The sequence below is a fragment of the Pseudorasbora parva genome, chromosome 22 (genome assembly GCF_024679245.1).
Source record: "Pseudorasbora parva isolate DD20220531a chromosome 22, ASM2467924v1, whole genome shotgun sequence".
NCBI lineage: Eukaryota > Metazoa > Chordata > Actinopteri > Cypriniformes > Gobionidae > Pseudorasbora > Pseudorasbora parva.
In genome coordinates, this window is record NC_090193.1 from 12,710,123 (window position 1) to 12,736,580 (window position 26,458).

Here is a 26,458-nt window from a genome sequence, read left to right on the forward strand (position 1 = left end):
AGCACGAACAAATAAAGGCCGGTCTCGAATAAAGGCCAGGAGAAAAGATGTGGATAATCTCCTAAATGGCGTTAATTTAATGTGCATTCAAGTTCATCGTAATGTTAAATAGGGTTGAGCCGTGACGGCTGACCGACATCAAGATGGAGCGAAACCATCCTGATGCCACGCGCCCCGATGCGACGTCTGTGAAAATGCCGTGTAAGGCAGGCCAGAGTCCTGCACGTGTCCATTTTTGGAGACCCGCCCCCGCCCGTAACCGCAAGGTTTAGCACCAGATCCGACCCGTGACCGGCGAAAATATCAAAATTAGATCCGCGCCCGCCCAGACCCGTTAATATTTGGCACCTTACCCGACCCGTGCCCGCAATAAATCACACACGCTAAAACATTCAAATTAAAATGCTTTATTTTTTATCCTGCACCTCTCTCAACATCACAACAGCGTCATGAATGGGCTAATGAAACAGGCAAAAGTGCCTTTAAAGTCTCGTTGTCGACAATTTTATATAGCTACTCCACTCACCAACTTTACTTTTACTTCATCCATTGCTACTCCTGCAACGCTCGCTCCATCTGGGCTACGAGAGGCATCAACAAAAGTCATACTGTCGCAGTGGTGGTGATGTGATGGGTCAAATGGCATATCATTGTTGCATGTATGTGTAATGGTAATTTGGACATAGAAATTGTAATAGCCTACAATATGTTGATGGGGAAGAAGAAGGCGGGAACCGGCGAACATTTAAAAGACTTTAACACAACAAAACGAAAGTAACGTGGGCAGCCCCTCATGGACATCTGCCAAGCGCACACACATAATAAAACGTAAACACAACTCAACGTCAAATCCAGGTCTGGTGATCTCTCGTCCTTATATACCTCCGAGCTCCCTCAGAGGACTCGAGACCGGTGTGGCTCGCAGGTCTCTCTCTCTCTCTCTCTCTCTCTCTCTCTCTCTCTCTCTCTCTCTCTCTCTCTCTCGTGTTCACTTTGCCACAGAAATATCGCACAAACTTTTCATCCGCCGATCCGCGCTACTACCCGCCCGCACAGAGTTAATTATCCGCCCCCATCCCCGCCCGTGAATTTTATAAATGTCACAATCCACCCGTTTTAACCACTTTTATTACAACCATTGCAGGACTCTGAGGCAGGCTACAAATATCGATCTTCACAATGCGCGCATCTTAATCAGCTCCCTAGTTCAGTAGTCAGGGCACAGATTACTGAACTAGGGAGCTGATTAAGACGCACCTAATATTAGCCTCTCGACTATTTTATGCCTTAAGGTGGTCGCACACAAGCCTTGAGGCTCAGCTCCTTGCAGCGTCGCATCTCACGCCTTGTTTATACTTTCGCCTGTCTCCGCGGCATGAGCCTCCGCTGGCTGCGCGCGCTCCTCCCCAAACGGATGAGGCGTTTATACTTGACACGCTCGCCCTTGTGCTATTCTTTGAAACGACAGAGGGCGACTCGGAGTAATTGTTCTATAAACCAACAGGAAAAAGCATTGAAAAGAAGTGGGCTAATGTACACAGGTGATGATATTTATTTTAGTACATTTCACCAAAAACCACACCACAAAAGAATCATGTAAAACTCAGTAAACCTTGGCTTGATATTATTAGCCTACTTGTGACATGAGAACAAAATATGCACTAAATTAACAATCTTTTAAATATTTCCTAATTTCACTAACCTTTAGTGTCGTAATTTATTTATTTATTTGATTAAACATGGATCTTTATTCAAAATGGCTTATTTTTGCTTTTGCAGGCTCATTCAGTAAATATAAGCACCTAATGTGCAAACTGGGGGCCGGTGTGATGAGACGTCATGCTCAGCTAGATTCGCTGAGAACTCGTTCATCTTCGGATGCGGAGCTGCGTTACAAAAAATATGTATTATGTTGTTGTATGGTGATATTTTTGCAAATGTTTCTTAAATAAATCAATGATATTTGTCCACTGAAACGATCACTTTAAATTGAAAACGGTTTACTTAAAGCAGTTATATTTTAAACAGATGGAATTAGAAATACAGGCCTGCCCCTAATAAAAGCCTGCTTCAAATAAAAGCCGGTTCCCATCGGCAGTTCAGGTAAATAAAGGCCCCGGTCTTTATTTGAGGAATTACGGTAATCTCGCTATTTTTAAATAAAGACATCTGTGTGTGCTTCAGGATGCGACGCTGAACATTTAAGTTTCATTTGCGGCAGTTCACGTGTCATGGAGTTTACAGCTTTGCATATGGATCACCGTCATTGTGTGTGTGTTTGTGATGAGCAGCACTTAGGCAGCACTTTCAGAGCTGCGTGCTTTCATTGATTTGTGTCATTTAAATCTCACACTTTAATCATATTTATAGCTTAGCTACTAACTTAATAAAACAAGCTGTGTTAAAATTATGAATTATTGTGCCATTTGTGAATTATTGTTTGAAGAGTTACACACTAGTAGTAACTAATAACATGTTTGCATTCTAGTTACACACTTCAGTGTAGCTAATATGTGACAATAACATCTCGCTTAACACGGTGGATTTGAAGTTGTGGCGATTCGGTGACAGCCGACTCTGTGACGTTAGAGCTGATCCGCGCATCTCTTGCTCTTATTTCAAGTTACCCTGTCCAATATTTTTTGCTTCTTACAAAAGCCACAAAGCTTTCAGAAAAGTAAAGGTTTATGTCATGCCTGAGGTGAAACATGAAAGTTAAGTTAATAAATACACAACATAAATACAATGTTTAGGCTTTATTGTTATTTATATTACTATTATTTTGGTTTATTGGTTGTAGGTTTAGATTTAGATTGAACTATTTTTTTTAGAACTATTACCTTTTTAAAGTAATTTGAAATAGATTTTTATAAAATATAATATGGTAATTGTATGCATTAGCATTGTTTAGTTTCAGTTTAGTTTCTGTAACGGATTCACAGAGGCAGGATTCAAAAGCAAGTAATTAGTTTATTTGACGGATAGTGTCACAGAAGTCAAAACTCAGAACACTGAAGAAGTCCGGATAAGACAGAGCAGTGAGAGAGGCTCTGTTTGCGACACGGGCAGGCTGTGAGCAGCTGTGACTCGGGAGGTCGGTACAGGTAATCCGGGAAGGGATCCAGCGTTTCACGGAAGGGGGAAACGACAACCAACACGGAGACACAAGGGGAAACATCCAACAACGCTCTGACAAAGACAAGAGAGAAACAGAGAGACTAAATAGGGTGAAGGTGATGAGTTGCAGCTGGTGCAGGTGATCAGCCACAGGTGTGTGATGAGCCAATCCCAGGCTCCGCCCTCACCTACATTCAACACGCACCCAAGAGTGAGACAGGGAATCCATGAACCGTGACAGTACCCCTCCCCCTAGGAGCGTCCCCTGACGCTCCCAGCCGACCTTACCTGTTGATTGTAATCATCAATAAGGGAGTGATCCAGAATGTCCCTAGCAGGAACCCAACTTCTCTCCTCCGGACCGTAACCTTCCCAGTCCACCAAGTACTGGAAACCGCGTCCCCTCCGTCTAGAATCCAGAATGCGATTAACCGAATATGTTGGTTCCCCATCTACGAGTCGCGGCGGTGGGGGAACCGGGACTGGCGGATTAAGGTGGGAGTGAAAAACAGGCTTGATTTTGGATACATGGAAGGCGGGATGAATCCTCCTGTACGCCGGAGGGAGTTTGAGGCGGACTGTCACCGGACTAATGATCTTGGTGACAGTGAACGGGCCGATAAATTTGGGAGCAAGTTTATTAGATACGGAGCGGAGAGGAATGTTCTTGGTTGAAAGCCACACTTTTTGACCCACGACGTAAACGGGAGGCTTAGACCGGTGGCGATCGGCTTTAGCCTTGGTGCGCGCTCCCACCCGGAGCAGAGTCTCACGGGCTCTGGTCCATGTGCGATGACACCTCTGGATAAAGGCGTGAACAGAGGGGACCGCGACCTCGGAATCCAGACTAGGAAAAATAGGTGGCTGGTAACCTACACTACACTCAAATGGCGAAAGGCCCGTAGATGACACTGGTAACGAGTTATGAGCGTACTCAACCATAGAGAGTTGTTGGCTCCAGGATGAAGGATTCTTGGATACCAAACATCGCAACACTCTTTCCAGATCCTGATTGGCTCTCTCAGTCTGACCGTTGCTTTGGGGGTGATAACCCGAAGACAGACTAACCGTGGCTCCTAGTAATTTACAAAACTCCTGCCAAAATTTGGACACGAATTGGGAACCTCTGTCGGAGACCACGTCCATCGGGAGGCCATGTAACCGAAAGACGTGGTCTACTACAGATACCGCTGTCTCCTTGGCTGAGGGTAATTTGTGCAAGGAAATGAAATGTGCTGCCTTCGAGAATCGGTCCACGACGGTCAAAACGACCGTCTTGCCCTGGGAGGGCGGGAGGGCGGTAACAAAATCTAGAGCGATGTGGGACCAGGGTCTCGAAGGAACAGACAACGGCTGAAGTAACCCATGAGGAGGTTGGTTAGATGTCTTACCAACCGCACAGACCGAGCAAGCCAAAACAAAACTGTGAATGTCGCGAGCCATAAGTGGCCACCAAAATCGTTGCTTTATTAAACTGCTAGTGCGGTTTACCCCTGGATGACAAGCAATGTTGGAGCAGTGACCCCATTTGAGGACCTCGGATCTTAACCCCTCCGGAACGAACAAACGACTCGGTGGGCCGCCGGGCGGGGGCGTTACCCCTTCTAAGGCCACTTTGACCTTCGATTCGATCTCCCATGTGAGTGTAGAGATAACTATCTTCTCTGGCAAAATACACTCGGGAGTAACCGGGCGTTCGGAAGCATCAAAAATACGAGATAAAGAGTCGGGTTTGATGTTTTTAGACCCGGGGCGGTACGAGAGAACAAAGTCAAAACGTCCGAAAAAAAGTGCCCACCGAGCCTGCCTGGAGTTGAGTCTTTTAGCAGATCTAATATATTCAAGGTTCTTATGATCCGTACATACAATAAAAGGTACCCCCGACCCTTCAAGCCAATGACGCCACTCCTCCAACGCTAACTTGACGGCCAACAACTCTCTGTTACCAATGTCATAATTGCGTTCGGCAGGAGAAAGACGATGGGACAAAAACGCGCACGGGTGCATCTTGTCATCTGAGGGAGAGCGCTGTGAAAGAACCGCTCCTACCCCCACCTCTGACGCGTCGACCTCTACCACGAACTGACGTGTTGAATCAGGGGCGACTAAGATGGGAGCCGAAACAAAGCGGCTTTTAAGTTTGGCGAATACAGCCTCGGCTGTATCGGACCACCTGAACGTCGTTCGGGGAGAGGTCAAGGCAGTCAGAGGTGCGGCTAGTTGGCTGAAATTGCGAATAAAACGCCGATAGAAATTGGCGAACCCCAGAAACCTCTGTAGGGCCTTACGGGAATCTGGACTTGGCCAATCCATCACAGCCTTAACCTTGTCGGGATCCATGCGCATTCCCTCCGATGACACGATGTACCCTAAAAAAGGAACAGACTGTGCATGAAAAGCGCATTTCTCCGCCTTGACAAAAAGCCCATTCTCTAGCAACCTCTGAAGCACTCGTCTGACGTGTCGAACATGTTCCTGGAGAGACGAAGAAAAAAATCAAAATGTCATCCAGGTAGACATATATGAATTGGTCGACCATGTCTCTCAACACATCATTGACGAGTGCCTGGAAAACCGCTGGGGAGTTGGAAAGGCCGAAAGGCATGACCAAATATTCAAAATGCCCCCTGGGGGTGTTAAATGCGGTTTTCCATTCATCCCCCTCCCTGATGCGAACCAAATGATAAGCGTTACGTAAGTCCAACTTCGTGAAGACGGATGCTCCCTGTAACCTCTCGAAAGCTGAAGACATCAACGGCAAAGGATAGGTATTCTTTACCGTGATGTTATTCAGCCCTCGGTAATCAATGCAAGGTCGCAGAGAACCATCCTTCTTCCCCACGAAGAAGAACCCCGCCCCCGCTGGAGAAGAGGAAGGGCGGATGAATTTGGAGGCTAGAGAATCAGAAATATATTTCTCCATGGCCTCCCTCTCTGGAATAGAAAGAGAGTATAGTTTGCCCTTAGGCGGAGACTTACCTGGGAGTAAATCTATAGCACAGTCATAGGGACGATGCGGAGGAAGAGAAGCAGCTCGGGACTTACTGAACACTTCCTTCAGGTCGAGGTACTCCGGAGGCACGTTAGACAGATTCACCGTCTCACTCTGAAAAACAGAACGAGACACAGACGAACAAGCAGACACCAAACAAGACTCATAACATTTATCACTCCACACAGACACAGAGTTTTGTCCCCAGTCAACCCTTGGATTGTGTAACTCCAGCCAAGGGTGACCGAGGACAATGGGAGCCAAAGGGGAGTCCAGGATGAAAAATGAAATGCGTTCAGTGTGGTTGCCGGAAGTGATCAGTGTGAGTGGTTCAGTGGTGAATGAAATGTCAGGGAGAACTTGTCCGTTAAGTGCGTTGACAGAAATGGTGTTCTTGAGTGCAATGGTGGTTATGTTGAGTTTATGAACCAGGGCAGAGTCAATGAAGTTACCTTCCGCTCCCGAGTCGAGAAGGGCAAGGCTGGAATAATCCTGAGCTGCCCACAGCAATCTCACCGGGAGGAGAGTGGAGGATGAGGTCTTTTCCACGGAGATCCCGCCCGACAGTAGCCTTCTTTTTACCGCCGGGCGTGGTCTTTTACCGGGCAGGAGTCTAGCAGGTGTCCGTTCCCGCCGCAGTACAGGCAAAGACCACGGGATCTCCGTCTCGCCTTCTCCTCCCGGGAGAGCCGAGCTCGACCCACCTGCATGGGCTCCGGGTCGAAGGTGTGGCTGACCGCATCCGTAGTGCTGGCCTGAGGGCATTCGACGCTCCCAAGCTGAGGCTCCATCCTGGACCTCAGCCGACTCAGACGAGCGTCCACCCTCAACGCAATATCGATGAGACCGTCAATCTTCTCCGGAAGGTCGATGGTAAAGATCTCCTTCTGGATGCGGTCAGCCAGCCCATGCAGGAACATGTCCCACTGTGCCTCCTCGTTCCACTTGCACTCGGCGGCCAGGGTGCGGAACTCGATGGAATAATCCGAGACCGAGCGGTTACCTTGACGGAGCTCTGCGAGTTGACGTGCCGCTTCTCTTCCGGTCACCGCTCGGTCAAACACCCTTCTCATCTCCGCCGCCAGCGTCTGGAACGAGGAGCAGCAAGGATGTTGATTCTCCCACACCGCCGTTCCCCAAAGTGCTGCTCGTCCGGAGAGCAGGGTGAGGACGAATGCCACCTTGGATCTCTCCGTGTTGAAAGTCTGCGGTTGAAGAGCGAAAAACAAGGAACACTTGGTAAGGAAGGCTCTGCAAAAATTGCTCTCACCGGCATAACTCTCGGGGGTAGGCAGACGTGGTTCCGGTTGCCGCGATGCGGATGGTGTGTGGGGAATCGGCGGTGGGTCGGGCACAGTGGGACCGACGAGTTGTTGCATCTGTTGGGTCAGCTCGGCCACCCGTGCCACCAAGGTGTGTACTGCCTTTCCTGTGGCAGTTAAGTTCGCCTCCTGCTGGTCCAGTCTCTCGTTGCTGCTGGTCAGTAGGGCGTTGATACTCGCTGAATCCATGGTTGGTCAGAGCGTTCTGTAACGGATTCACAGAGGCAGGATTCAAAAGCAAGTAATTAGTTTATTTGACGGATAGTGTCACAGAAGTCAAAACTCAGAACACTGAAGAAGTCCGGATAAGACAGAGCAGTGAGAGAGGCTCTGTTTGCGACACGGGCAGGCTGTGAGCAGCTGTGACTCGGGAGGTCGGTACAGGTAATCCGGGAAGGGATCCAGCGTTTCACGGAAGGGGGAAACGACAACCAACACGGAGACACAAGGGGAAACATCCAACAACGCTCTGACAAAGACAAGAGAGAAACAGAGAGACTAAATAGGGTGAAGGTGATGAGTTGCAGCTGGTGCAGGTGATCAGCCACAGGTGTGTGATGAGCCAATCCCAGGCTCCGCCCTCACCTACATTCAACACGCACCCAAGAGTGAGACAGGGAATCCATGAACCGTGACAGTTTCACATGTATGCAATTTCAGCAATACAACTTCATTTTTCTTAAAAGAAAACAAATTTGATGTTAATTTTAAGATATCCATAGTTTTTTCAAATCCAGTTAACATTTAGAATTGCAAATGTTGACTGGACTAAAAAACACAAATCCAGTCAATATTTTATAAAAGTAGGCTATGGCCAACACAATATTTTACACACAATATTTTACTATGGTAAATAGGTTTTTGTTTGTGCTGTTGAAATGGGCTGTTAGAAACATTTGATAATAGCCTATATCAGAACAATATTTGTGAAATTAGATGTGTTTTCGATGTTTTGTTTATGATGGTATCTGCATTATGATGAGAAGATGGATCCTACAAAAAAAAATCCATATTATTCCCTCCAGTCCGCTAATGTGTTATTTCACTATCACTTCGTGGCCTATGCATACTAGCTTGCTTGATTTACGCTAGTTACGCAAATTTACACGTTACATTAAATGTTCTCGCATGAGGTTGTACGTTGCCATGACATTCACGTGCGCACCAAACCTAAATATGTTCAGTCAATTACAGTATATTGTGTTCAATAAACACGAAACATTTGTGATAATCTGTTGCCCAAATATTTTATTTAATGTAATGTTAATATCTTTGCTTGTTAAGATGATGCAAACCCATGGGGCAAGAACCTTAAAAGCATATATATCTTAAAACTTCTGGTTACATAAGCATTATAAGGTATCTTACAAGGTAACATGATGTAACCTTGCTCTCACTTGAAATGTGCCCCAACATTAAGTCCTTGAATTTAAGGGGTATTGGACCTCAAAAGACCTTGAAAGGTCCTTGAAATTTGAAGTTTGAAGTTAAAGAAAGGTGTGGGAACTCTGAATAACGTTAAGCTAGATAAATGTTCAATTATTAGTTACACTTCTAATAGAATATCTGTTTGTGTGTAACCTAAATTAGTACCACGCTTACTCCTTGGCATTTAACTTTACGTGCAAGCACATCCACTGAACTGAGGAGATGATGAGATTTGGCATTGCCAACTTCATCTTTGCAACAGACTTTGACTCAGGAAACACTTTTTATTAAAAAAAATAATGTTCAGGCAATTTCTTTGATAATCTTTACCTTTGTTGGTGCGTTGCAACAAGATTTATGTGTGTGCTTTATTGCGCTCACTCAACCCTCTATGAACACACTGAATCAAGTCACCATTGGCTAGAACTTTTATTTTATTTTACTCAAGACTTTTTACATGGAATGCAAGAAAATGAAAAAAATGTATTGAAGACAAGTAAACAGTCTGTAATAAAATAAGAACAAATAATCAAACTACAAACAAAAGCACAAATAAACAATAGAACAAAGATACAAATTAAATAAAGATTGCTTTTCAGGTTTTCCAGGTAGATCAAACAGTAGTTGGATATGATGGTTTTGAGTTGCTTGATTGGAATCACTTCGAAACGGAAAATGTAGTTAAGTGCAACGTGCACAAATCTGTCATATAGGCTAAATATAATTTCTGCCAATGGAGGCCTGTCTGAGCCATCGTATTTCAGCAAAAATATCTTAATTTGTGTTCCGAAGATGAACAAAGGTGTTACGGGTGTCGAAAGACACGAGGGTGAGTAATTAATGACAGTATTTAAATTTTTGTGTGAACTAACCCTTTCACGAGTGAATCATTGAGTTGATTCATTGAAACGGCTGATTAATTTAAAGAATGAGGCAGTCGTTTATGAACGGATAAATTGAATACATAACGCTGAATCATTTAGTAACGCATTGTTGCTATGAAATGCGCTATGGTTCTGCTGTGATCTTTGTTTGAATGAACAAACTAGCAAACTATTTTCACTGCCAAAATAGAACAAAAAAAAGTCAATATTGCATCTAAAAATGTAATTGACTTAAAGGTAATTCATTGTTTATTGAACTGTTATATGAAATCAGTGTCAAACACTTTAAGTCGTGATGGTACTCAGGAAAACAGCACTGTTCGAACTGTATCATATGTTATATAAATGAAACCGTGCAAAACGTCAGTTCATTATACAGTTCATTATATTATTATTCACTATTGATCAGCACTTACACTAAATAAATGCTGAACCATTCTTGCATTTTGGTGATTCCGTAGGTATTTCGTGTTAACGTTTTAATCAGGATACCTCTCCGGTCCTGGACAAGCGTTAATGTAAAGTCCTGTGTACTGAATAAGATATTTTACATAGATTGTTTTTTGTTTTTTACAGATAATGTTCACAAGACACAAAATAGCTGAATTCATTAAAATGACCCATTCAAAAGTTATTGAACTTCTCAATGCATTGTGACGTTCCCTGGATGATCCACGGCTGTTTTTTTGTTTTCTTATGGTTGTTCATGAGTCCCTTGTTTGTCCTGAGCTGTTAAACTGCCCAATGTTCTTCAGAAAAATCTTTCAGGTCCTGCAAATACTTCAGTTTTCCAGCATCATTTGCATATTTGAACCCTCTCCAGCAGTGATTGTATGATTTTAGATGCATCTTTTCACACTAAGGACAACTGAGGGACTCGGATACAAAGGTTAAAACATTCCCTGATGGTCCAGAAGGAAACGCAATGCATTAAGAGCCTGGGAGTGAAAACTAGGGATGGGCGATATGGACTAAAAAATGTATTACGGTATTTTCTGGTATTTGTTGCGATAACGATATCAATGACGATAAATGTAGTACCATTCCCCATGGTTCTGGCTACAAGTGTGAGCTGCACACATTCTTGAGAGCCTCAGAAAAACAAACAATGATCTAAAGCAAAAGGTACCCGTCATCAAATAGTCCCCTATAATCTATAAAAGAATAATAAAAACACTTTATTCAAAAACCAGCCTTTTCAGAAATTTAAAAGTTGCAGTTGTACTTATTTTAAAGTGCAGGTAATGTTTAAGTAATGCAACTGTGCTGAAAAACTTCACGCAATACAAACAATAAAGTTTGAAATGAAAACACAGATTCTGTATTTATTCTCATGTTGCAAACAGTGTCCAAAATAATGCAAACTACAGCAAAAGTAATAACACCGGACACCTCACACTATTGTTTACTGTGCGTCAAATACACTGCGTATTCATTGAGATGAACTGTAATAGCACACTTTACGGATCGCTTGACAAAGCGCAAATCTCTCAAGCGTTCAGTCCAAGTGCTCATCGCGTGTAAATATATCTGTGTGTACTAGCTCCAGGTAGTAGAGAAAGCTCCTCCTTCAGCAATAAACTCCTCCGCAGCTTCTGCCATAGTTGTTTATGCTCTGCAGGAGAGATGTAAATGGGTTACCTCATCAACATAGGCTTTATCGTTATTATCGCGGGAAGACAAATTCTTATCATGAGGAGAATTTTACCGGTATACCGTAAAGTAACGATAAGATATCGTCCATCCCTAGTGAAACCATGTACAAAATGTTCTTATTTTGTTATATATATATATATTGTTTTTATTTAGTACTGCCCTTCAGAAGCAACAGAAGATACTTTCATGTTTCTCTGTAGACAAGTACAATTTACCTTGCTTTTCAAATTCAAGAAGATTCACCTGGCTAAACAAAATGCCATCGATCCCAACAGCTTCCATAACCCAAATGAAGCTTGTTGATGTGCACTTATCCTGGGGAAGTGCCCATACAACCAATTGTGCCTATTATGACCTCACACAGGCCAATACTCGAAAAAAAACCCTTTTCAAAACATGTTTGAAATGCTAAAAGAGAGTATTTAGCACAGCAATATTCTGTCTTATGTCCAACTCAGTTTTTAAATTTTGGCCATGTTTAACTTGAGAAATCCAACTTTTTAACAATGTGTAAATAAGTCAAGAATTTACTTTGTGATGTTTTTTTTTACCCATGTTTTGATTTTAACAAATTATTTGTGCTCAAATGTTAATTGGCGGACCTCTGGTTGAAGACCCTTGGTGTATTGGGATCACACCCTTACATTTTTAATGTTAAATGAGATGCCAGTTGTTGTTTTCGTCCCACTGACTTATTTAAAGGCCTGTGTGAAACATTCTCTGGCTCTAATTAAAATCTGTTCCTCTTACAGACGGTCCAGTTTGTCCAGGGAATCTTCGTTGAGAAATATGACCCCACAATAGAAGACTCCTATAGAAAGGTAGCCATTCTCTGCTCATTAGATTTTCCTGTCTTTTGTTTAATACTCTACTGTGTAATGGAAGCTTATCTTTGTTTACTTTAATTTCTCCCCCTCTTCTCCTCATGCAGCAAGTGGAGGTGGACAGCCAGCAGTGTATGTTGGAAATCCTGGACACAGCAGGAACAGTAAGTGTACTTGTTTTTACACTTCGAAGGGGCTCCGCTACTTGCATTATTAATATATATGTCTTAAGGTCTGTACACTTCTTACACACCCCTGAAGTACATACATGAAAATCCTGGCCGCAGACAGGCTTAATCAAATGAGGTAATTATTTATTATTAATAATGTTACAGGTTTTGTGTCTTGAAAATGCTCATTTAACAGTAGCTTGAGTTGTATCTGTAGCAATATGTGAGTTCCTTACAAAAACAAAAAATCTTAATTTTCCTAATTTTTATAGGGTAAAATTTTAATTCAGACACAAGTTACATTACTTTTATTAAAATTAACAATTGATCTTCCACTGTATTTTTGTTGAGATCAGAATTTTTACATACATTCATTCAGGGCCTGAATTTAATTTTTCAGGGGGGGGGGACTTAAGCAGTCAGTAATAAAATAAGAACAAATAAACTATTTACAAGCAGTAGCACACATAAATGAAATGTAATAAAGATACTACCATAAAGATGGTAATTTTGTACATACATTTGTGTGTACTTGACCATTTAAGGACAATTTGGCACTCATAACCTGTTTGTAAGGCGGTCTTATCTGCTTGAATCTCCATGAGTGCTCCATCTGTCTAGTAGAGTGTGTGAGTGGTTTAAACACTGGCAAAAATTAAAATTATAAACTTTGTTGTGCAAAGGACAATTCCATCAATCGTGCAGCGTGTAGATGCTATGTGAAGCCATTTGCACATTTTGAGAGTGAAAGAGAGAGCATGCATTACGATTGTTGTAATGATTTCACAGTGGGAGTTCCACAGACACAAGCTCTCACTGGAACTCATGTATTCAAACGTGACTTCAGAAACAACAGAAATATGGAGTAACATCGACATCGTCAGCTGGCTCTTTTGGCATGCACACGGTTTTGCAGTGAGAACAAGAATATGGGTGAAGTGTTGGTTGGAAGACAGTATAGACACAGCATACAGTTTATAGCACGCAACATCCCATTAGTGAAGCTTGCTCGCTCTCATTGGCTATTGTCGGTATCCAGAGTTAGAGGCAGCTCGATCCAGTCGTAAATATCAAACATGTGAGATCAGGGATGCTCCGACTCGTCCAGGAGCAGTTAAATAATCGTAATGGATTAGGATTGAGAATTGGTTGTTTGTGACGAGCCTTGAATCAGGCCACACCCCTCCGATCGCTTGGGGGTGGAAATCGGGCTTAAAATCTTCAAGTGTGTGCCCAGCCTTGGTCTCTAATTTCCCCAGATATCAATCCAATTCAATGTTTCCCACAGATTTAGGGTGGGAAATTAGCTCTAATTTGAAATGTCCTCTTTTAAACGATTACAAAACTATTCGAATCGGAAAGAAAGCAAAGAGCACTGTTCACAAGAGCAGCTCATGATTGCCGGTTCTTTCAGAATGCTGCGCTCCATCACTGCATGTGCTGTGAGTTTAACCTGCTTTAGACTAATCCTGACTCCTGAGCATTTTGTTTAAGTTGCATACATTTTGTTCTTACACTGACGTTAAATTTGTAGACATTTTGCACTTTGACAGGCAGTTTGAGATAAAGGCTACATATGTGTGTAGTGATTCTGATTCTGCCATTGAAATGACTGGGAAAAAGTTTCCAAATCCCGAATTCACCCCATACTATGCTAATGCACTTTCTTTATAAATTTGAATTCCGGAAAAAGTGACTAGTAAAAAATTTAAGTGGCTGGTCAAATTGGGCATCCACCAGCCACTGTGGCTGGTAGGAAAAAAAGTTAATTTCCCACCCTGCACAGATTCGAAAGCAATGTGTGGTGGTGGCGGTATAAATAAGTAAGCAGTTATGATCTGCAATACTTTAAGCATATTGACTATTACTTATTAAAAAGCCATACAGGCACTTTGCGTAGGAATTCTCTATTTTAACCTTAATTACTACACTAATTATAATATAAGTAATATAAATATGAGAAGAAAAATATTTTAAGTGGTCATTAATGGACCATAATTATTGCACAAATAGTATTTAGTACCAAAAGATCTCCTCAAACTATTCAATGAATATTACTAAACTAAAATATACTTTATTTAATAACATTTATTCACATCACATTTGACTGATAGTAAGGAATATCTCAGGGCTAAATACAAGAAGAGCATCACATTACAATGTTGCATCTCCATCACTCTTCATTTTAAAATGACACTGTAAATGCGGTTGATGTAATAATCAATGCACACTATGCTGTAGTGTTTACCAAAAATTGATGCAAATACTCGAGCTAGCGAATGAGCGAGTGGCAAAGGGAGAAGCTAAGAAAATGCAACTAAACGACACTTGGACAGACCAACAAATTCGATCCATGGATCACTGCAATTTGCAGGACTTAAAGAATTTGCTGCTAATGCTTTGTGGAGTCCATGTCTCAAAGCATCAGGGCTGTTTTGGCAAAATGAGGGAGACCAAAATTATATTAGCCAGGTGGTTTTCATGTTGTTGACTGTTCAGTGTATTTGTTCATATTAAAGGGTTAGTTCACCCAAAAATGAAATTGATGTCATTAATGACTCACCCTAATGTCGTTCCACACCCGTAAGCATATAGCATTGTCTTCTCTTCCACGTTTGTTTTCAAACCTCAAATAAAGATTCAAATGGTCATGAATCAGCTTATTGATTCATGATTCGGATCGCCAATGTCACGTGATTTACTGAATTTAGCAGTTTGGCAGTTTGACATGCGATCCAAATCATGAAGTTCTCTGTCTTTATGAAATTTTTAAGTGTTAGTTTTGGATGTTTAGTGGAGGGACGCAGAACGATTAAAATATCTTTCTTTGGGTTTCAAAGATAAACGAAAGGCTCAGTTTTATTCTGTGCTTTTCCCTCATGGTGCTTTTCCTTGTTTCTTTTTTTTTCAGGAGCAGTTCACAGCCATGAGGGACCTGTACATGAAGAATGGTCAAGGCTTTGCTCTCGTGTACTCAATCACAGCACAGTCCACATTCAATGACCTGCAGGACTTACGAGAGCAGATCCTACGAGTAAAGGATACAGAGGATGTAAGTTTGAGAGAAAAGCACTTTACAGATTTAGTTTAAAAAATCACCACCTTAATGAATACTCTTTCATCAAAAGCCAAATGCACCTGGTAGCTGCTTACACAATTTAAAGTGCCAATTTAAATCTCTTCTCTTTCAATGCCAATATTAATTAGAAAATCTAAGATTTTTCTCCCTGTATGCATTCTTGCTATAATGACTTAGATAAAGGAGCCATCCATAGATGTGCTTTATTTACGGCAATGTTCAGACTGAAGGTAAATCAGATTTTTTTCATGCGTACTGTTTGCATTATTAATTGCAAATGATCGAAATAACAATTGTGTGTCCAGACTAGACGTGCCGATTTTCGATAATGCGATTTATCACGATAATGAATATGCACAATATTGTTATCGTGGGCACTTTAACATATCGTAAATAATAATTTATTAACAGTTTATAATTTTTTTTATGATGCACTCAAGAATACTTTGCCCATCAACCGTATAAATGCTCAACACCGCTGTATTCTGCATCAAAGGGAAGCGCTCTGGTGTAAATGAGAAGCACATGAACGAGTGAAGGAGATGCGCTAATGAAGTGTTGCTCAGTGACAGCAGAGGGCGCTGATGAACTGCAGAATGCCGCGATTACCCCGGAAACTCCGCAAACAAAAGAAACCACGTGTAGTTTTTAAAACATCCATTCCTTTTTTGTAATCTCAATGTTGTTCATCACAGCACCAAATACTTAAAAATGTTTACGTTTGAAAATAAATAGCCTATTAAGTATTATGTTTTAATCTGGACTACAACATGCCCTAATAATTAGAACTGTTTCTAATTATTTGTTATTGTTCAGTAAAACTTTGAGACATACGACTTCAGTAGTTAACATAAAGTCATTATTCATTATTGCCAAACTGACGATGAAAAATACTTATAAAGAATTAATTATTCTAAGTAATGTTAATTTCTTAGTTGCTGTTTAATGACATTAAAATCAAAATAACTTTTTTTAATGGACCTAAGATAAAACTAACAATGATCAGTATTTCTTAACTAACATTACCAAAAACATTATACTTTCTTAGTAAATGCATTAAATAATGAGACCTTATTGTAATTTGTTAGCCTACCTGTTGTTCTTTATAGCCTAATTCTTTTGCACTTTAATCTGTTAAAAAATTGTACTTTTACAGCTCTGAAAAAAATCAAGAGACCACTTAACATTGATTTCTCAATGTTAAGTGGTCTCTTAATTTTTTTTTCCAGAGCTGTATATATTTTTGGTGCATTATTGTATTTAAACATTCAGTTATTTTTGTTATTACAAAAATAGTTCTTAAAGCTGTTATGCTATGGCAACACTTTTTTTTGTAACTTATTTCAATATCGTGATAATATCATATATCGTGTTTTAAAACTGTAGCAATTAATCGCAACATGAAAAATTGATATCGGCACATGCCTATAGTCCAGACATAGCCAACCTATCTGCATGGGTTGCTTTTGTAACAACGTAGGCATACTCCATGTATGTGTCAAGGCTAGGGATGTTAACCCGATGACGGTTTGACCGATAGTTGACCGTATCAACGTTAACCGTCATCAAGATTGTCGGTTAAAAAAAAAAAAGTGATCTCTAAATTAGGCTATTATAGACAGTGGACTAAACACTACTACAGTTAGCCATCTCATTCCAAAATCTTGTGTGAAGTGAACAAATCCCTTACACTCAATTTTTCATAACTCGCCTGTTTGTACTTAATAAGCCAATAAAAACATTTGGCGCGAGGTCTAACACTCGAGGTTAGAGCCAGGGCAGACGACAGTATGAAGCTTGCATTCCGCATAAGATGGGCTTACATTTGGAAATATATTACATCTACATTTCAGTGGTAACACATAAGGTGTTGATCATCATCTTTCTTTATTATTGTTAGCACTACCTCGAACTAAAGGGGCGTCTCTTTGGACCTGTCATTTTCTTAAATGAGCTGCGGAAATGTTTCAAATGAGCTTCTGACGCTAGATAAATGCCTTTATTTTCAAAGCGATCACCTTGTACCCAAACCATTCCGAAACTAAGGAGCTATTTGTCCTTCAATTACAAACAAGCTCCTCGGCGGCGCGTTTGCAGGACTCGCGCTGTAGGGGATTTTTAAAAAGTGACATGAGAGGAAGGAGCGGCGGCGGCACCAGTGTGTGTGTGAGAGCGGGAGGCAGAGCGACAGAGTTGCGGCTCGCGGCTGTTATTTAAAATAGAGCAGCGTAATTTAAACTAATCGGTTAAAGGTGAACTATGTAGTATTTTTGCAGTAAAATATCCAAAAACCACTAGGCCAGTGTTATATATTTTGTTCAGTTGAGTACCTACAATATCCCAGATGTTTCCAACTATTTGTAAATTGTGAGAAAATTGCTATTTTAACTAAGGACAGGGACGTTGCAGCATTGCATTTGAGAGAGTCGCCTGTCAATTGCGTCATATCTGCGTTCCCCTCGGTTTCGGCTTTTATTTGGCAGGAGCGCTTTACTCTTAGCAGTGTGAACAACTGAATGCACGGAGTAACGTCATAACATCGTTTTAAACACACTTAAATGTATCTAATATGATAAACAGAGCTCCATTACCTCAAAATCATAACCGGAAGAGCGGATCTGTGCAGGCGCCCGGCGAATGAGTCCCGTCCCGTCATAATAAAAGTCCCGGTATTCGCAAGGCGGGTATTTGTTTAACAATCGCTCCAGCAGCTTTGCTCAGGTCCATAACACTCGGTTCTGCTCTGCTTTAGACTACAGTAACGTTAATAACCGCATGCATGAACGTGATTTCTGCCCGAGTCCTATTTTTCACCGGCTGTGATGAGAAGACCACATCTCCCAAGATGCTGCGCTCACACTTTGCGTCATCAAACTACGCATTTGTTATGAATAGGCGCCCTCCAGTGGACAAAAGCTGCATAGTGCACCTTTAACCGATTTCAACCAGCTAATGAGGCTCAGTGGTCGGTCAAGAAAATGATTTGTTTTCGCCATCCCTAGTCAAGGCTTTTAAAATGGATGCAGGGAAAAATAGAAGTGCATCATCTCACTCTCCAAATGAGCACCCTGTGGAGTTATGGTGCAGCCAGAGCGTTCTGTGATGCTTCTGTAAACAATTTTTTTTTTTTTTTTTTTTTGCTGTTAAAAAAACAAAAACATCTGGATAAAATCTAAATATGCAAAAACTGCAGAGAGAACGCACAGAGGAACGTCATAACTTAATTTTAAACGCACTTAAATGTATCTTATATGATAAACAGAGCTGCTTTACCTGACCGGAAAAAGCGGAAGTGCGCGCACCCGGCGACTGTGTCCCATCCTGTCATAATAAAAGTCCTGGTACCCGCGAGCCGTGTGTTTGTATAACAATCGCTCCAGCGGCCGTACTCAGCTCCACAACACTCGGTCCTGCTCTGCTTTACACTACAGTAACGTTAAAGGGGTACTTCAGCGCTGGGAAGATGAATCTGTATATTTAAACTGGGTCATCAATGTAGTAGAAATGTGAAATTATTTTTGAATTTGGTGCTTTCTAGACTGAGAAAAGACAGAACATGTATTTTTGTCTCATGGGGATGAAAGACTACAATTCCCAGAATGCTTCGCTGCCCTGTGAGGCCATTCCCAAAGCCACCAACTTGATTACTGTGACTGAGTTGGAGAAGACACTACAATTAAAAACTGAACATGTCTGTTCAATATAATGAGTGAGTCACTGCGAGAGTATCATAGCACTGAGCACTAACTGCAGGAGTCAGATAAATGAGCTAAGCTCTCGTGATGACAGCTGAGGTAATCACGACTACACTCGCTGCATACATTCACAACGCAAGTTCAGTCTGGCGCGTTTCAGTTCATGCCTTTGCAAGCTTAACTTTCATAGAAATTAATTTGAGAAGTTAAAAGACTTACATTGCTCACCATAGCTCCGTTTAAATGAGTGCCTGTAGCTGCGAGCTGATCTGAGCTATGAGTGTAATCTCCATCCCCCATGCGCAGGTTCAAAACATGCGGAAATTGCTCCCTCTGCTGGCTGTAGTCTTTAGCCTTTGGCCAAACATTCCTCCTATGATGCAAATATAGTCAATTTGCATCATAGGAGGAATTTTTCCAGAAATAAAATGCATAAATCTCTTGTCTCAGGAGGATATGAGGGGGGGAAAGCACATTTATTTGAATATACTCCAGGGTTTCTACTGATACAAAGCCATATGCTAATCGCTGAAGTAACCCTTTAAGTGTCCATGGCCAAATGATAGATCCACATAATTGCCTTTTCTCCTTCTTTCCGACTATAGGTGCCGATGATACTGGTGGGTAATAAGTGTGATCTGGAGGACGAGAGGGTGGTGGGTAAAGAACAGGGGCAAAATCTGGCCCGGCAGTGGAACAACTGTGCCTTTCTAGAGTCCTCCGCCAAATCAAAGATCAATGTCCTTGATGTGAGCATGTTTCATATACTTTCTTGACATGTATCCCATTTAGAACATACCCCAGTAGTTTCATGTTCATATTGAGTACTTCATGAATATATTTTTTGCACATTGCAGATCTTCTATGACTTGGTCAGGCAAATTAACAGGAAAACACCGGTGGAAAAGAAGAAAGCAAAAAAGAAATCCAATTGTATCCTCCTGTAGAGCCAGCAGCAGCTCTGTGCCAGGTCTGTCATGTCACCGTTACATCATTAATTTATGAATGTACAACCCTATTTCAAGAAGAGTTGGGACATTTTGTAAAGTGCAATAAAATCAAAGAGTGCTCTTGCTCCTTTATTTTGACCTTTGAAGTTTTGAATGGTCCACAATATGTAGGTGAATCAACTGCATAAAGAAATGCAACCTAATTCTCTGTTACGCAAAAAGAAAGTTATACAAATTTCTATACAGAGATGTTGCCAAATTTTCTGGGCCTGAGCTCATCTGATGATTCAAAAGAGAGTGGAAAAGTTTGCTGATCATCAGCTGAGATCAGCAGCATCATTTGCTGAGACTTTCATCAATGACAGCCAAGTGCAAAAGCAAACGTCTGTCATGGTATAGGGGTGCATCAGCACAAACAGCATGGGTGACTTGCAAAAGGTGTGAAGGTACCATTGATGTGGAGAAGTATTGGGATTGTAAGGAGACTTAAACTGCCATCAAGATGACATATTTCCCTGGGAAGCAAGATATTGTAAATTCATGTAAAGCGCTTTGAGGCCCCAGAAAACTCTATATTATTGTCATGCCTCATGTGCTAAAACTGTGTGGTTGGCTTACCAGTGTGTAGTCCAGATCTGTCTCCTATTGAAAATGTTTTGGCCCATCATGATAAGGAGAATCGGATAAAGACAACCATGGACTATTGAGCAGCTGTCTTGTATCAGGGAAGATTGGGCAAAAATCCCAAACCAGTAAAAAGTGTAAATAAAAGGAAAGGTGATGTGACACAGTAGGACACATGTCCCTGTCCTAACTTTTTTTTCAGCCATCAAAATAATGTCAGTAAAAATAGATTTTATTTTTTTATTTTTTTTGTCAGATGAATAAAGGTTAAAGAGAATCAACAACCACAGATTCTTGCTTTTATTGCATTTTACAAAATGTCCTATCTTTTCTTCTTTTCTGGAAATGTGGTTGTACATCTGTTTAGTCAAAGTCTCTCCCTCCTACTCTCCCACCCTTTTTGTAGACTGATATATTGCTCAGGCCAAATAATTTGGCCAGTATAAAACAGAATTTTAAAGCAGAAAAGCCTGTTTCATACCACACTCACCACAACAGCTTCTTTATAATGGTGCCCATTAGGTTTCAGCATTCACCACTGCACACGACTCAAAGCAGATGCAAGTAAAGTTTGTTTAATGCTGAAATTTGCTAAAAAATACATTAACACATCTGTTTGCAGTAGAAGGTTTTAATCATCATTCCAGCAAAGTTTTCCAGCATTGAAGGGTCTGATATGTACCAATACATTTGCTTGTACAGTTTCTGTACACATCTTCAATAAATTGATTGTTTACCAAATGTGTCCACTAGAGGACAGCAGTTGCTCAGGCTATAGCAGTTAACATGACATTTGTTGGCCTTGTGAAAGTAAATGCATTTAATGGGATTTAATGTGTATTTGCTTTCTCTCTGCAGAATGCTGTAATGAAGAACTGTTAGCTTGTTTGGATCATGCCAGCATTCCCATCCTCAATGAGTGATTCAATGGAACAGCTGACTTACTGACTCAAAACAGCTCCGGACATAGCAAGCAAGAGCACCAGTCACAACTTTCTTTACATCCCCTTTATGTTGGCAGAAAAATTTGAGGAAAAACTCAATTTCCCATAAGCAATTTCAGTTAAACTGAGAACAGCTCAACATTTCCCTGACCTTCCGGATTTTTTACATCACTGACCGTGTGGCTGATGAAGAAATTAAACCTTATATGAACATAATAATAAAAATGAACCACCATAAGACCTTTTCAGTTGCCACATAAGACCTTGGGATTGAAAATCTGGTGGCAATATTTAAAATCCTTCAACTTCCTCTAAAAACCCATGGGTACATCTGTTCAGAAATCATAACTTGACCGAGACAAAGGAGAAAATTTACCACAAATTTTTTTTTACTTTTTTTTTTTTTTCATAAACTCTTGAACTCTGTGCTTTTCAATGGTCTCATCTGTTGAAAAAGCTGGGCGAGAAATCGGACTTAACAGTATTCATTTGTGCAATACTGCATGTTCAAGGACATGGAGGATGACAGCGTTCAATATCCAGTTATCAGCATGGCCATCTTTAAGTGTAGATGTTGTAAATGATGTCTAGTTCAATTGTTTCTAATCATAAGTTGTACTTCCATTCTTGGTACAATGTGTAAATGTCTATAGATGACAAACATGTATATAAATATTGTTTTGCTGACAACTATGGACACTCATCAGAAAGTACTGCCCTATTCCCAATGTGACAATATTTTGTATTCAGTCACATGGATTCCTAGCTAATATCATATTCTAATGCCATTCTGTTTCATAAAAACTGTTTCAGAAGTAAACGGGCCTTTTATAGTGTAAAAAGTGGGGGAAGGAATGATTGATTTCTATGCCTATCGAGACCGAAATATATTGTACTAAACCAATTATTTCCTCGTGTTTTTCTGTCAAAAGATGTTCTGGCTTTTAAGATTATTAAATTTTAGTACCTTTTCATTATTTCTGCTGTTTTGGTTTATTATTGGTTTATCTGTCATCATTAACAATATTATTTTCCCTCTTTCCTGGTATGTTCTAATGGAGCTCTTTTATCAGATTGATGGAACTTTTTTTTCAGTCTGGCCAAAAGATTTTAAAATCTTCAGGGTATTCATCTCACTCTTGGTATTCTGATGTCTATACGTTTGCTTTTTCTGGACACACCACATAAAATCCAATTAGACACGAACAATGTGATACCCCACAACTTTACATGGCAAAAGTGGTATCAGTCTGAGGTCTTCTAAATTCCTACTAAATGACATCAGTAATCAATGGTAATAGGGGAAAAAAATGTGAGCATAGCTATAGACTTACAGATTTCCCGAACAAGGCTAGGAAGACTGTTCCAGAGTTTAGGTGCTAAATGGGAAAAGGATCAACCGCCTGCAGTTGATTTTGATATTCTAGGTATTATCAACAGGCCAGAATTCTGAGCTCGCAATAGATAAGACCGACTATTGCATTGAGCATGTTCAAGTAGTGAGGGGATAAAACATTTAGGGCTTTTGTAAGTAATTAGCAAGATTTTAAAATGTATACAATGTTTAATAGGGAGACAATGAAGTGTTGCCAGAACTGGGCTAATATGGTCATAAGTTCTTGTAAGAATGCTAGCTGCTACATTATGAACCAGTTTTTACCAGTAAATGACAACAAATGACTTGGAATTTCTTGAATTATCAGCTGATTAGTAAAGTGTTCCATGCCCTAAGCTGGGTGTGTCCAACAGGGGAAACATCTAAAATATGCAGTGCCTTGGTGCATGAACAGTTTGAAAACCCCTGACCTACAAATACTCCCAGTGTACTTGTAATAAGTTCCAGTGCCCTTAAGCTATTAAATACTCAATGCTGAAGTTAACTATATATCCTGTGAATTTGCAATTTAAAATTGATTAGCCTATAGTTACAGTCAACGACAAGTGGCGATTATCAGGGTCCAAGCAAAAACGAATGGTGAAGACGATACTGTTATACAATGGCCATGTCTCATTTCAAAATGAAGAGCTATGTGTCTCTGTATGGAAGTATTATTCTATGTACAATAGACAAATAATATTGTTTGTTTTAATTGGACAGAAATACATTCGCGATCATTGAGCTTATTATTTGCGATAATCCAAAAGCATATGGGAAAATATTACTAGATTTTTTCAAGGGAACCAGTGAAAGGGAACCTACAAAGTGATGTCATTCCTGCACAATTTTTACTCACCTAGGCTGTTTCTTTTTTTATATAACAAAAGAGTTATATTTTTGAACAAATGTAAAGACCCTTTCACACCACAATTGAAATAATAAGCCTCAGGCACAGCTTAATTGTGTGAGCTATGCCTAGAGGGCGCAGTTCAAACAAACCTTTCAGCTGTGCTACACTTCTGGATTAAGGAAAAATGGGGCACAGGAGAAAAATATTAACACTTCACCAGAAAAAAAAGTAATTTTTGGTTTAACTAAATTATTGAAGGTCAGCAGCAAGACATTGGTCAATAAAGTGCAGTTTAAAATGCAAATTAACACCAAGTGTTAACTGAAGTCATAACAGAAGTCATAATCTTTTATACTGTTGGCAGCATCCTCCCCCCTCAGTACTTTCCATACAGGCCGTTTAAGTCAGGATGTCACATAGGCCATATATCTGATCATACGCACCCCAATGTATCTCATCTCACAGGTTCAATGTATGTCACGCACACCATGTATCTTACATAGTCAACCCGTTAGTTCAAGATATAATCCCCCTTAAGGAAGGAGTCTCCCTCCAACATCAGGCTAGATGCTTCAAGACCTTTTGACCTCTGAATGACTAAGCATGACTGTGCATGGCTCTGCATGACTCTACACAAACACTTAAAATTTTACCACGACAAATGTTAATTTAAACAATAAATTCAGTTGCAACAATTAGACCTAATCAGACTGTTTCCAGTCAAATGAGATATGCATCAAAAGATCAATTTTTCAGATCCATCTGAAGTGGGATTTAGATACATTTACATGTGTAAATAATGTTGTATGAATTTTTTACATGTAAGTTTTTTAATTTAGAAATATGTACAAAATAAACTTTAAAAGTTTAATATTTTAAATAAAAAGTCCATGCAAAGTATAAATATGAAAATAAAACCGCCAGTAGGTGGCAGGAATTCATTCAGTCAATAGTTCAAAACACAGGTTCATTTGAATCGAATCGCTTTGATATGCGAATTAGTTCTGGACTGGTGAGGCTTTGATTTTCACTAAATAGACAGTGTTGTGGCTAAAACCTTGTTACTTAATATCAACTTGTCTATTGGACTTTTGTACAAGATCAGTACCACATATGCAATCATACCAGTACTCGGAGCAAAAGCAATTAAGCCGTGACTTTTGACGCTTCATAAACAGAACCGCATGCGTCTTGCGCAAAAACATTGCAGCCGGATCTACTTCTCTCTGTTTGTGTCTATGGCGAGTCGTGCAGATTCTGTGCTAATCCACAGCGGGAATATAAAAACTTGTTTTATGTGTACCATAGTGATTCAGAATAAGACAAAAACACGGTTTGGAAAAAAATCTTCATGATATACTTACTCATTTTTTAAATTTAGTAATTTTTTTAAACAGCATGTGTGATAAAGATTAAACTCAAGAACTCAAGGGCTTTCTAAATGTATTATTAATACATTATTTTTTGATGGCATTTTTGCCCCAAGCATCCGTTCATTTCTGAGCTTGTTTATGATAATCCAAATGTGGTATTTCCAGTTAATTTTGATTTGGCTGTAAATCATCATAACGAGGCGTCTGGTAGCTAAAGTGCGCATGGCTGCCTCTTCAGACCCATTTCACCTTGTAAACAATCGTTGTTTGAAGTGTAGTCTGTCCGTCGCACACGTTTTTGCACTTATTCTGCTCACTGAAGGCATGAAAAGCAGTTGATTGCAGTAGGAAATGTAGCCTAACAGTTTCTCAGTGTTGATGCACTTTGGGAGTTATAGTTTTTATTCTGATTGTATTACACACATCCATTAATGAGAATCGAGCGGGTCACTTGCACCTGTGCGCCTAAATATTTTTATTTAGTCGCACACAGTAATTTTCAGGCGTAAATGTGCCCAAAATGGGCACTATGTAGAGCCCTGATGTTTATACACAATGCCTCTGCACTTACAATTTTCTCAACAAATGGGAAAACAAAATAACTGGCATTAGGCTACTCATTTGAAAAAATAACTCAGATATTTTGTTGTATACCTGAATGAAAGCAATCTGATTACGTAACACAAGTGTAACGTGTTAGCCCCGACAATGAAAACTTGTAAGTTTTAAGGATTAAACGTTAAAACGGCTTGCCATACATATTTATCCTGTAACGTATCTGGTTGGCTGGAAGGAGAACTAGTACTGAAGAGGCCAATCACAAACAGACACAAAGCACAACGCGGACACCCTCGGTCCTCCGGTGCGAGAGTCTCTTTTAATTTTCACGAAAACTGTATCATCATGATAATTTCTGAAAGATATTAATTTTAATGTACAATATTATACAAAATACCTTTATAAATACATGTATTAACATCACTCATGTTTCATTCATTGTTGTATGACTTGGCTCACACCACATATAGCATGTAGGGGTGTTTGTGGCTCAATGTTATCCCCGTTTCCGACATTTTTACATATTTGCAAAGTTAGATTTTTATTAAATACACGTTTTGTATTGTACAAATAGTCTATATCATTGAGTTGGTAATTTTTCTAATTTCTAATTT

General features: G+C 40.3%; 1 protein-coding gene across 2 annotated transcripts in view; it reads left to right on the forward strand.

Moving 5' to 3' along the window:
* The window catches only part of rap1ab (RAP1A, member of RAS oncogene family b), a 44,539-nt gene extending 21,877 nt beyond the window's left edge, over positions 1-22,662 (forward strand). For both annotated transcript variants that reach the window (XM_067431337.1, XM_067431338.1), the window contains exons 3-8: positions 12,152-12,220; positions 12,331-12,387; positions 15,305-15,445; positions 19,773-19,916; positions 20,025-20,137; positions 21,600-22,662. In XM_067431337.1, coding sequence (XP_067287438.1) covers positions 12,152-12,220; positions 12,331-12,387; positions 15,305-15,445; positions 19,773-19,916; positions 20,025-20,114 — 501 coding nt within the window. In that variant the 3' untranslated portion in view covers positions 20,115-20,137; positions 21,600-22,662. The remainder of the gene's footprint in view (positions 1-12,151; positions 12,221-12,330; positions 12,388-15,304; positions 15,446-19,772; positions 19,917-20,024; positions 20,138-21,599) is intronic.
* The last annotated feature ends 3,796 nt before the right edge of the window (positions 22,663-26,458 follow it).